Raw genomic sequence first — 12,500 nt, forward strand, 5'->3', positions numbered from 1 at the left:
TGTGTTTGGACCACGTTAATCTTTGTGTGTGTGAGTTTTTCACTATTTCCTCATATTTTGTGATTAATCAATGAACCACAGAAAAGAGTTTAATTTTGCTGGAGAAATACAGATTTCTTAAATTGTCCTGTATTTATTTGTTTATTTATTTGTTTATTTATTGATTACATTCTGTACGTTGCCCACAGAGGTTGTTGTTGTTGTTGTTGATTAATGTTCAGTCTGAAAACAAGTTATACAAGTTATTCCAGAGCTCAACGTGTAGTCTTCAAACTAACCATCTAAAAACCCAGAGGTTTGATTTGCAGCTATATATATAAATATATATATATATATAATATATATAAATATATAATATATATTTATATATATTATATATATATATATAAATATATTATATATATATATATTATATTTTTTTTAAGGAGAAATTTAGGTGAAAAATGACATTTTTGTTTGTTAAGGTAAAATTGTTTGTGTTTTTAAGACTTCGTGTTTTTAAGACTTCGTGTTTTTAAGACTTCGTGTTTTTAAGGTTTCGTGTTTTTAAGGTTTCGTGTTTTTAAGGTTTCGTGTTTTTAAGACTTCGCGTTTTTAAGGTTTCGCGTTTTTAAGGTTTCGTGTTTTTAAGACTTCGTGTTTTTAAGGTTTCGTGTTTTTAAGACTTCGTGTTTTTAAGGTTTCGTGTTTTTAAGGTTTCGTGTTTTTAAGACTTCGTGTTTTTAAGGTTTCGTGTTTTTAAGACTTCGTGTTTTTAAGGTTTCGCGTTTTTAAGGTTTCGTGTTTTTAAGACTTCGTGTTTTTAAGGTTTCGTGTTTTTAAGACTTTGCGTTTTTAAGGTTTCGCGTTTTTAAGGTTTCGCGTTTTTAAGGTTTCGTGTTTTTAAGACTTCGTGTTTTTAAGGTTTCGTGTTTTTAAGACTTTGCGTTTTTAAGGTTTCGTGTTTTTAAGGTTTCGTCTTTTTAATACTTTGTGTTTTGAAGACTTCGTGTTTTTAAGACTTTGTGTTTTTAAGACTTCTTGTTTTTAAGGTTTCGTGTTTTTAAGACTTCGTGTTTTTAAGGTTTCGTGTTTTTAAGACTTCGTGTTTTTAAGGTTTCGTGTTTTTAAGACTTCGTGTTTTTAAGGTTTCGCGTTTTTAAGGTTTCGTCTTTTTAATACTTTGTGTTTTTAAGACTTCGTGTTTTTAAGACTTTGTGTTTTTAAGACTTCTTGTTTTTAAGGTTTCGTGTTTTTAAGACTTCGTGTTTTTAAGACTTCTTGTTTTTAAGGTTTCGTGTTTTTAAGACTTCGTGTTTTTAAGACTTCGTGTTTTTAAGGTTTCGTGTTTTTAAGACTTTGTGTTTTTAAGGTTTCGTGTTTTTAAGACTTTGTGTTTTTAAGACTTCGTGTTTTTAAGACAAAACGGTCCAAAAGGTACAAGAGAACTTTTCAGCTTAAGGACAAACGAGATCTTTACAACGAGCATAAAGACAACGATGTTTGATGTATAACACACAAGTATGATTCAAATGCAAGTGACCTTTGACCCCAGAGGGTTAAAGAGGCTGAACTCCATGTTTCTGAGAAGCTGTTGACAGGAAGTTGTTGACAGGGAGCTATTGACAGGAAGCTGTTGACAGGAAGTTGTTGACAGGGAGCTGTTGACAGGAAGTTGTTGACAGGGAGCTATTGACAGGAAGCTGTTGACAGGGAGCTGTTGACAGGAAGTTGTTGACAGGGAGCTATTGACAGGAAGTTGTTGACAGGGAGCTGTTGACAGGAAGCTGTTGACAGGAAGCTGTTGACAGGAAGTTGTTGACAGGGAGCTGTTGACAGGAAGCTGTTGACAGGAAGCTGTTGACAGGAAGTTGTTGACAGGGAGCTGTTGACAGGAAGTTGTTGACAGGGAGCTATTGACAGGAAGCTGTTGACAGGAAGTTGTTGACAGGGAGCTGTTGACAGGAAGTTGTTGACAGGGAGCTATTGACAGGAAGCTGTTGACAGGGAGCTGTTGACAGGAAGTTGTTGACAGGGAGCTATTGACAGGAAGTTGTTGACAGGGAGCTGTTGACAGGAAGTTGTTGACAGGGAGCTATTGACAGGAAGCTGTTGACAGGGAGCTGTTGACAGGAAGTTGTTGACAGGGAGCTGTTGACAGGAAGCTGTTGACAGGAAGCTGTTGACAGGAAGTTGTTGACAGGGAGCTGTTGACAGGAAGCTGTTGACAGGAAGCTGTTGACAGGAAGTTGTTGACAGGGAGCTGTTGACAGGAAGTTGTTGACAGGGAGCTGTTGACAGGAAGTTGTTGACAGGGAGCTGTTGACAGGAAGCTGTTGACAGGAAGCTGTTGACAGGAAGTTGTTGACAGGGAGCTGTTGACAGGAAGCTGTTGATAGGAAGTTGTTGACAGTGAGTTATTGACTGGAAGCTGTTGACAGGAAGTTGTTGACAGGGAGTTGTTGACAGGAAGCTGTTGACAGGAAGTTGTTGACAGGGAGCTGTTGACAGGAAGTTGTTGACAGGGAGCTATTGACAGGAAGCTGTTGATAGGAAGTTGTTGACAGTGAGTTATTGACAGGAAGCTGTTGACAGGAAGTTGTTGACAGGGAGCTGTTGACAGGAAGTTGTTGACAGGGAGCTGTTGACAGGAAGCTGTTGATAGGAAGTTGTTGACAGTGAGTTGTTGACAGGAAGCTGTTGACAGGAAGTTGTTGACAGGAAACTGCTGACAGGAAGCTGCTGACAGGAAACTGCTGACAGGAAACTGCTGACAGGAAGCCGTTGACAGGAAGCCGTTGCCAGGAAGCTACTGACAGGAAGCTGTTGACAGGAAGCCGTTGACAGGAAGCTGTTGACAGGAAGCTGCTGACAGGAAGCTACTGACAGGAAGCTGTTGACAGGAAGCCGTTGACAGGAAGCTACTGACAGGAAGCTGTTGACAGGAAGCCGTTGACAGGAAGCCGTTGACAGGAAGCCGCTGACAGGAAGCTGTTGACAGGAAGCTGTTGACAGGAAGCTGTTGACAGGAAGTTGTTGACAGGGAGCTGTTGACAGGAAGCTGTTGATAGGAAGTTGTTGACAGTGAGTTATTGACTGGAAGCTGTTGACAGGAAGTTGTTGACAGGGAGTTGTTGACAGGAAGCTGTTGACAGGAAGTTGTTGACAGGGAGCTGTTGACAGGAAGTTGTTGACAGGGAGCTATTGACAGGAAGCTGTTGATAGGAAGTTGTTGACAGTGAGTTATTGACAGGAAGCTGTTGACAGGAAGTTGTTGACAGGGAGCTGTTGACAGGAAGTTGTTGACAGGGAGCTGTTGACAGGAAGCTGTTGATAGGAAGTTGTTGACAGTGAGTTGTTGACAGGAAGCTGTTGACAGGAAGTTGTTGACAGGAAACTGCTGACAGGAAGCTGCTGACAGGAAGCTACTGACAGTAAACTGCTGATAGGAAGCCGTTGACAGGAAGCCGTTGCCAGGAAGCTACTGACAGGAAGCTGTTGACAGGAAGCCGTTGACAGGAAGCTGTTGACAGGAAGCTGCTGACAGGAAGCTACTGACAGGAAGCTGTTGACAGGAAGCCGTTGACAGGAAGCCGTTGCCAGGAAGCTGCTGACAGGAAGCTGTTGACAGGAAGCCGTTGACAGGAAGCTGTTGACAGGAAGCTGCTGACAGGAAGCTGTTGACAGGAAGCTGTTGACAGGAAGCCGTTGACAGGAAGCCGTTGACAGGAAGCTACTGACAGGAAGCTGTTGACAGGAAGCCGTTGACAGGAAGCCGTTGACAGGAAGCCGCTGACAGGAAGCTGTTGACAGGAAGCTGTTGACAGGAAGCCGTTGACAGGAAGCCGTTGACAGGAAGCCGTTGACAGGAAGCTGCTTGTCTGCCGTCAGGTCCGTGATGCTCTCCGCTGGCTGAGAGTTGAGCTCCAACATGTCGACCTCAGACTCCGATGACTCCATCGACTGGCTCGCCAGCGACGAAGACGAAGACCCAAAGAGCTCAAGTCCTCATCGCGCGGAGGAGTCGCCTCTTCCACCTTCATCATCATCATCATCATCATCACCATCATCATCCTTATCCTCCTCAAGGGAATCTCCTACAAGCTGCTTCCACTCCCAGAGGAAGAAGAAGAAGAAGAGGAGGAGGAGGAGCGACTCCTTAGATGGAGGCCGCCGTGGGGTCGATGCCGACTCTCCCGCCGCCTCGCCGTCCTCGCCGGTCGCTCCGCTTCAGGGATTCACTTCGCCGAGCGAGCGTCTCTCCGCGGCGTCGAAGCGCCGGTCGAGCGGGAAGAGACGAGGCGGAGAAGAGACGGCGCCGGACGCCGAAGAGGAACTCTTCTCCCAGAAGGTGAGCGGGTCACGAGAATCTTTAATTGAATGACCTTAGGCTCAACGTTGTCGTGACCTTCAGCACCTAAGACTCGCGACCTTGGTTTCTTCTTCACGTCATTATTTAGGAACGTTTTACCGTTACTGTAATTCCTTAATTGTCATTTATGGCCATTTTTTAGCAAAAGTTACATAATCTGTTTTAAAGTTAAAAAAAAAACACTATTTAAAAAGTGAAAGTTCAGTAATTAAAAGTTTACTTAAAACGGATGCAGAAAAATATACTTAATATATTAAAAGTGAAAGTAATTATAGTTATTTATTTTGTATTAGTACAAACTGGAGCTATTTTATATTTATATATATATATATATATATATATATATATATATAAATAGATAAATAAATATATATATATATATATGACTACACGCCTCCTGTTGTCTGTAGCCCCTCCCCCTGCTGCGCCCCGTGGACATTCACACCGACTAATGGGGTCAATCGGGCGCTTTGTAAATGTGTTTCAGTCACTTAGGAATCAATGAGGCCACACACACACACACACACACACACACACACACACACACACTCACACACACACACACCACACACACACACACACTCACTAACTCTCTCCTGTCCCTCCAGAGCGGTGACCTGCAGCTCTACCTCCAGCCTCTGTCGTCCATCCTGAGGGCCCTGAGGTCTGGAAGGTACTCTGACCGTAAGTGTCGTTGTTATAGACATTATTACATAATTAATAATGTCTTATATATATATACAGTATATATATATATATATATATATATATATATACTCTGTATATTACTGTAGTAAATATACTGTATGTATCACAAAAGGTACTCTAAGTGTGTAGTCCTCATGTTCTAGTTCAGTGACTTTAACACTTAAATTCCTTTTGATTCACTGATTACATAAAACATTCTTCTCTCAATGAATGAGAGTCCATTGAGATACACATGTGCACACACATGACCACATGCACACACATGACCACATGCACACACATGACCACATGCACACACATGACCACGTACACACACATGACCACGTACACACACATGACCACATGCACACACATGACCACGTACACACACATGACCACGTACACACACATGACCACGTACACACACATGACCACATGCACACACATGACCACGTACACACACATGACCACATGCACACACATGACCACGTACACACACATGACCACGTACACACACATGACCACGTACACACACATGACCACATGCACACACATGACCACGTACACACACATGACCACATGCACACACATGACCACATGCACACACATGACCACGTACACACACATGACCACGTACACACACATGACCACATGCACACACATGACCACATGCACACACATGACCACGTACACACACATGACCACGTACACACACATGACCACATGCACACACATGACCACGTACACACACATGACCACATGCACACACATGACCACGTACACACACATGACCACGTACACACACATGACCACGTACACACACATGACCACATGCACACACATGACCACATGCACACACATGACCACATGCACACACATGACCACGTACACACACATGACCACGTACACACACATGACCACGTACACACACATGACCACATGCACACACATGACCACGTACACACACATGACCACATGCACACACATGACCACGTACACACACATGACCACGTACACACACATGACCACATGCACACACATGACCACGTACACACACATGACCACGTACACACACATGACCACGTGCACACACATGACCACGTACACACACATGACCACATGCACAAACATGACCACGTGCACACACATGACCACATGCACACACATGACCACATGCACACACATGACCACGTACACACATGACCATGTACACACACATGACCACGTACACACACATGACCACGTGCACACACATGACCACGTGCACACACATGACCACGTGCACACACATGACCACATGCACACACATGACCACGTACACACACATGACCACATGCACACACATGACCACATGCACACACATGACCACGTGCACACACATGACCACGTGCACACACATGACCACATGCACACACATGACCACGTACACACACATGACCACGTACACACATGACCACGTACACACACATGACCACGTACACACATGACCACATGCACACACATGACCACATGCACACACATGACCACGTACACACACATGACCACGTACACACATGACCACATGCACACACATGACCACGTGCACACACATGACCACATGACCATGTACACACACATGACCATGTACACACACATGACCACATGCACACATGTGCACACGTGGTTCACTTGGTTCCTGCTCTCTCATGTTGGTGTTTGGTGGTCCAGCTCTTATCTAACATTGTGTTCACAGAATAATACTGAGAGGAGGAGAGGAGGGGAGGAGAGGAGGGGAGGAGGAGAGGAGGAGAGGAGGAGGAGAGGAGGGGAGGAGAGGAGGAGAGGAGGGGAGGAGAGGAGGAGAGGAGGGGAGGAGGGGAGGAGAGGAGAGGAGAGGAGAGGAGGGGAGGAGGGGAGGAGGAGAGGAGGAGAGGAGGAGGAGAGGAGGAGAGTAGGGGAGGAGAGGAGGAGAGGAGGAGAGGAGAGGAGGAGAGGAGGAGGGGAGGAGAGGAGGAGAGGAGGGGAGGAGAGGAGAGGAGAGGAGGAGCGATGGGTCAGACCCAGAGCCTCCTCTCATCCATACTTAGGAGATAGGAAAGGAGCCTCCTCCTCTCCTCCATACTTAGGAGATAGGAAAGGAGCCTCCTCCTCTCCACCATATTTAGGAGATAGGAAAGGAGCCTCCTCCTCTCCTCCATACTTAGGAGATAGGAAAGGAGCCTCCTCCTCTCCTCCATACTTAGGAGATAGGAAAGGAGCCTCCTCCTCTCCTCCATACTTAGGAGATAGGAAAGGAGCCTCCTCCTCTCCACCATACTTAGGAGATAGGAAAGGAGCCTCCTCCTCTCCTCCATACTTAGGAGATAGGAAAGGAGCCTCCTCCTCTCCTCCATACTTAGGAGATAGGAAAGGAGCCTCCTCCTCTCCTCCCCTGACGGCCTCCTCTCTTTTCCTCCTGCAGGTCTCAGCAGTTTCCAGGAGAGCGTTGCAGTGGACCGGATCCAGAGAATAATGGGGGTCCTTGAGAACCCCCTCACGAGGTAAATCCCTTAAAGAGTCTTGAATGTGTTCCTCCTGGACTTCCTGTTCCTGCTTCAGACAAACGTTACGCAATAACAAACATGGCAGTAAAGAAATTAATTGATTAATAAGCAGACTGATTGCAATAATCAATCGTTAATAGTTTTAAGCCCTATAGTCAAAATGTTGAGATTTGTATTAACATTTTTATTGGACTGTAGTCTCACTGTGCAGATGTTTATTTAAGTGTGTGTGTGTGTGTGAGCGATGGGCGGGGCTTGCGGGCCGCTCTGGGGCTTACTGCACTATTTATATCGCTGTGAATGGAACGAGGTCATTCTCGGTGCGCGCGCGTGTGTGTACGCGCGCGCGTATGTGTGTGCGCGCGTGTGTTCTCTGCTTGTCCTCCTACGCACACGTCATGTGACGCTCATATGTTGCCGTCAGATTGCGTCACACAGACGGCGACACGAATGGTATGTCGCCCCGCCCCCTCCAGGCTTTTAATTTATTCAGCCTCTCCACCAATCAGATGAGGGCTCACAGCCGACGCGTCTTATGTAACGGCCGCCGGCGAGACGGCCGTAAGCCCCCTGAGCTGCGGGGAGGCTCCGCCTACAATGTGACGTAGGGGTCACCTGACCGAGGCTCACAAGCGCTTCTGCTTCAGTGCCGTGTTGGTCACGTGGCTGCGGTCACGTTGACGTGAACGTGGCGGATGTTGTGTGTGTTGAGACCCAGACTCCATTCATAAAAACACAGCAGCTGGTGGTAATAACACACACCTACTGGTGGTAATAACACACACCTACTGGTGGTAATAACACACACAACACACACCTACTGGTGGTAATAACACACACCTACTGGTGGTAATAACACACACAACACACACCTACTGGTGGTAATAACACACACAACACACACCTACTGGTGGTAATAACACACACAACACACACCTACTGGTGGTAATAACACACACAACACACACCTACTTATTTCGGTGATTTTAGACTTTTCTCAAGTTTTCACAAAGACAATTAATTGATATTGAATTGTTTATTTTGTGGGTGAAGTTTTCCTTTTAATTAATCTGGAGGACTTTACTATTTCTACGTTTCCTATATAAAGGTTCCGTGAACCCCTCGTGTCCCCTGTGAAAAGGGACCTCAGTACTGAGTCCTTGAGTCCTTGAGTCCTTTCCTCAGCACCTTGTTTCCTCCCTCTCTCCTCCCAGCGGACGCTTCCTCGGCACCATCCTGAAAATAGAAGCGATGCTTCAGAGCTGGTTCCCTCACATCGGACCCGACCGCGGCGCTAAGAAGCAAAAGGTGAAGAGGTTCAAAATCAATAAAACCTCCGAGTATCGATCGATCGGTTCCTGTCGGCAGCGCTCGACCGTCTGGACCTTTTGGTTTCCTTCGTTCTTGATTTCCTCTACAAAATAAAAGTCCTGCTGCTCTCTGGAACCATCACAAGTAGAATAAGATCTAGTGCACAATAACAGTTATTATGACACAAATTATTAAAAAAAGATAATAGTTTATTTTACAGACGTTGGAAAACACTGGAATCTTTTATATACAAGTTGTTTACAAGATTTTGCTAATGTTTTACTTGCTTTACTTTTTTTTATAAATATCAAACTATTCACATATTTTCAGCCTCTCATGCTGCGTGTTCAGCAACACAGAAGTTTCTCTGATTTGTTGTCACGTGACCGTTGGTCTCAGATGAATAAATCATGACGTCATAGTTTCACTGAGGAGCTCAGAATTTTATGTTTTTTACAGACTCTGGTTAAAGTAAACAGATTATTTAATTTTAAATGATTTAAATGATTTATTACGCTCATTTCGTCTGTTTCATTTAGCCATACACGATGTGTTCAAGGACGTCGTAAAGATGAAAATCCAATAATAATTACAGTATTTAGTCCTTTCCATCCTTTGGGGTTTAAACTATACTTTTTGAAGTGCTGAGCGCTTCATTTCATGAAGGATTCATTATTTTTGAAAGCAGCCGTAAAACACACAAAAACAACAGAGAGAAACGCTGCTGTTGTCGGTCGGGAAAGAACCAGATTATGCAACGGGAAGAACGTGGATGTATTTTTATTGGCGGTGACTTCATACTTTCATAAGAGTAGAAGTCACATGACGAGGGGAAAACCAGAGCCTCTGTCTCAAGAATGCGTCGAATAAAACCACATTTGGAAATTATCAAAACAAAATCGACTCGAAGGGTTTAAAGAGTCGAGTTTCTGCTGCGGTCAGTTTTGTTTTCTCCCGTCTGTCTTCCATATAATATTATATAATATATATAATATACTCTGTGGTTCAATCTGTTTTGTTTTGAGAGTTTGTGTGCAAGTCATTTAATTATTATAATGCTCTCTTGGAAAACCCATTTTTGTAATCTCAATGGTTAGATAAAGGTTCAATATAATAATAAGTCAATTTAAAACAATTGACTTCACAATGCTTTTAAATATCTAATTTTTATTGTGTGTACATTTATGTTTGCTTGCTCACGTCTTGTTGGTAGATATCTTAACATTTAAGCAATATATTTGCTCTTAATTGATTTAAAGGGACAGTGTGTAGGCTCTAGTGACATCTAGTGGTGAGGTTGCACGTTACTGTCGTTTCACAAGCGTTTGGAGAGCTACGGTGGCCTTCAGGGGACATGTAACACCATGAAGGAGCCGGGGTTTGGTTTGTCCGTTCTGGGCTCCCGTAGAAACATTGCGGTGATTAAACACTAAGTGTGACGTCACCCTCCTCCTCTCCTGCAGCGTCATGGCGGTGCCTCCTCCTCTCCGCCTCCATCCTCCGGGCGGCTCCACCCGTCGCCCGTCCGCACCCTGAAGACCCCCGAACCGACCCAGGACAGCGCCGTCTCCTCCAGCACCGACCCGGGGCCGCCGCCGCCGGGCCGCCGCCTCGGCTTCAAGCTCCGCTCGCCGTGTCTGGAGCGACTCCTCCAGGCGAAGGGGAGCGTCGTGGCTCCCCGGACTGAGCTGACCCGGGGTCCGATCCGAGCGAGACCGGCTCTCACGGAAGAAACTACAAGGCCTTAAAAAAAAAAAAAAAGCATGTTTCAAAGTCTTCGACATCTTTTTTAAATTATTTTTATTTACAACTGACGATCAGATTTTGAGTCTGAATGTGAATCAGAATTAACATTTAAAGATTTGAGTGACTTCATCTTCTGAAACATGAATGAACACTTTGGTCTGCTTCTCTTTTGGATCTTAAATGTTCCTTCTACCTCATGCTGACACACACACACACACACACACACACACACACACACACACACACACACACACACACACACACACACACACACACACACACACACACACACACACACACACACACACACACACACACACACACACACACACACACACGTTTTACAGGAGCTTTGGCACGATCGATCCAAAAGTCTTTTTTATTTCATTTATTAGGCTGAATGAACAGAAACATCTCTAATTGTAAAACAGTGTTTTTAATACAACACTCACATTGTCTCATTCGCTCCAGAGACTGTTGATGTCCCTGAACGCCTCACTGCACACTAACATTCCCAACTCACATCCAGGTCTGTTTGGATATTCTCAGATTAAGACGCGTTGTGTGTTCTTCTGGTTTTTAGCGTTCTTTGGATATGAAAATGTTCTCGAAGCGTCGACGCAAAAAAGAAAAGCTTGAAGAACACTGCAGAGGCTTTTATTGTGAAAGGTCGGAGCAGCGGGCTCCAATCTGCTTTAATCCATAAATATGAGCAACTCAAAGCTGCTTATTCCCTTTATTAATGACTCCAAGTCTTTGAGGGCACATGTGAGTGTTGTATGAAGACCTGTTCCTCAGCAGAAGGTTGGAACACAAGCTTTTCTTCATCTACATAGTTTCCACGTTTTAGTTTCTCCTCATAAAAAACGGCCTTTGTGATATTTTGTACTTCTGAAATAAACGTGACAGAGGAGACGGTCGTCTTTCTTTCACAAACAAAACCAAAACAGACTCGGTTACGCAGCATTTATTGTTGTTGTTGTTGTTTTAATGCTTTGGGGAACTCGGCATAGGCAATGAAAACAATAAATATGGATATTATGCAAAACATTTTCCTAATGAAGCATTTTACACAATGTACAATATTCTTTTCTCCCTCCGGACCGACCGCTTGAATATTTTATACACATGTCCAAACAAATAAACAAACCTCCATGCAGAAACCCTGAAAATGGGATGTGGAGTAATGGGCAAAAAGAACACATTAACACTAAATGCACTTCTCGCGTGGATCTGTGTGTCATTTTTAAAAACTGCTAATAAACCACCAGGAGAAACGAAACTCTGCTGTTTGAAAGTACATAAAATGGGTTCTTTTAAAAAGTGTTTCCCGTGTGGGGTTCAGGGTCAGTAGTCCGTGTCGGAGCCCTCGGCGTTGTCCACGTTCCTGGACAGCATGTAGTTGTCCATGTCGATGGAGCGGCAGTTGTTGATGGCGTAGCGCAGCCGCTCGGCCATGACGGCCTGGCTGGAGTACGGAGGCAGGCGCAGCTGGAAGAAGCAGGTCTGAGAGGTCGGCAGGCTGTCGTACGGCTGCGGGACAAACAAACACAAGTAAACAAACAAACAAACACAAGTAAACAAACAAACACAAGCGTATCGTTTATTTAGACCGGTTTGTTTACACAACGTGAAGACAGAGGGATGTTCCATAAATAAAGGAAGAAGAAAGCGTAACTTTTAATAAGTTACCACGCTCAGCGTTCTCATGTGGACGGAGACATTGTAGACAAATTGTTTTAAACAAAGTAAACAAAATAAACATTTCAGAGAACATCCATAAACATGTGAAGAAAGACGAGAGACGACCGCCCTGATCGCTGAATGGTTTCCTGTCTGCACCTTTACTGTCCTATCCAATAAAAAAATACATATATATATAT

The 12,500-nt window shown here is 44.4% G+C and overlaps 2 protein-coding genes across 8 annotated transcripts in view; one reads left to right on the forward strand and one right to left on the reverse strand.

Annotated features, from left to right (window-relative positions):
* The window catches only part of LOC117728851 (circadian-associated transcriptional repressor-like), an 11,492-nt gene extending 860 nt beyond the window's left edge, over window positions 1-10,632 (forward strand). For all 3 annotated transcript variants that reach the window (XM_034529775.1, XM_034529774.1, XM_034529776.1), the window contains exons 2-6: window positions 3,871-4,330; window positions 4,960-5,035; window positions 7,479-7,557; window positions 8,775-8,868; window positions 10,335-10,632. In XM_034529775.1, the coding sequence (XP_034385666.1) occupies window positions 3,911-4,330; window positions 4,960-5,035; window positions 7,479-7,557; window positions 8,775-8,868; window positions 10,335-10,619 (954 nt within the window). In that variant the 5' untranslated portion in view covers window positions 3,871-3,910 and the 3' untranslated portion in view covers window positions 10,620-10,632. The remainder of the gene's footprint in view (window positions 1-3,870; window positions 4,331-4,959; window positions 5,036-7,478; window positions 7,558-8,774; window positions 8,869-10,334) is intronic.
* Window positions 10,633-11,568: 936 nt separating this feature from the next.
* Window positions 11,569-12,500, reverse strand: part of herc1 (HECT and RLD domain containing E3 ubiquitin protein ligase family member 1) — a 58,152-nt gene continuing 57,220 nt past the window's right edge. For all 5 annotated transcript variants that reach the window (XM_034529677.1, XM_034529673.1, XM_034529675.1 and 2 more), the window contains exon 79: window positions 11,569-12,150. In XM_034529677.1, the coding sequence (XP_034385568.1) occupies window positions 11,965-12,150 (186 nt within the window). In that variant the 3' untranslated portion in view covers window positions 11,569-11,964. The remainder of the gene's footprint in view (window positions 12,151-12,500) is intronic.

Source organism: Cyclopterus lumpus, chromosome 3 (genome assembly GCF_009769545.1).
Source record: "Cyclopterus lumpus isolate fCycLum1 chromosome 3, fCycLum1.pri, whole genome shotgun sequence".
Lineage (NCBI taxonomy): Eukaryota > Metazoa > Chordata > Actinopteri > Perciformes > Cyclopteridae > Cyclopterus > Cyclopterus lumpus.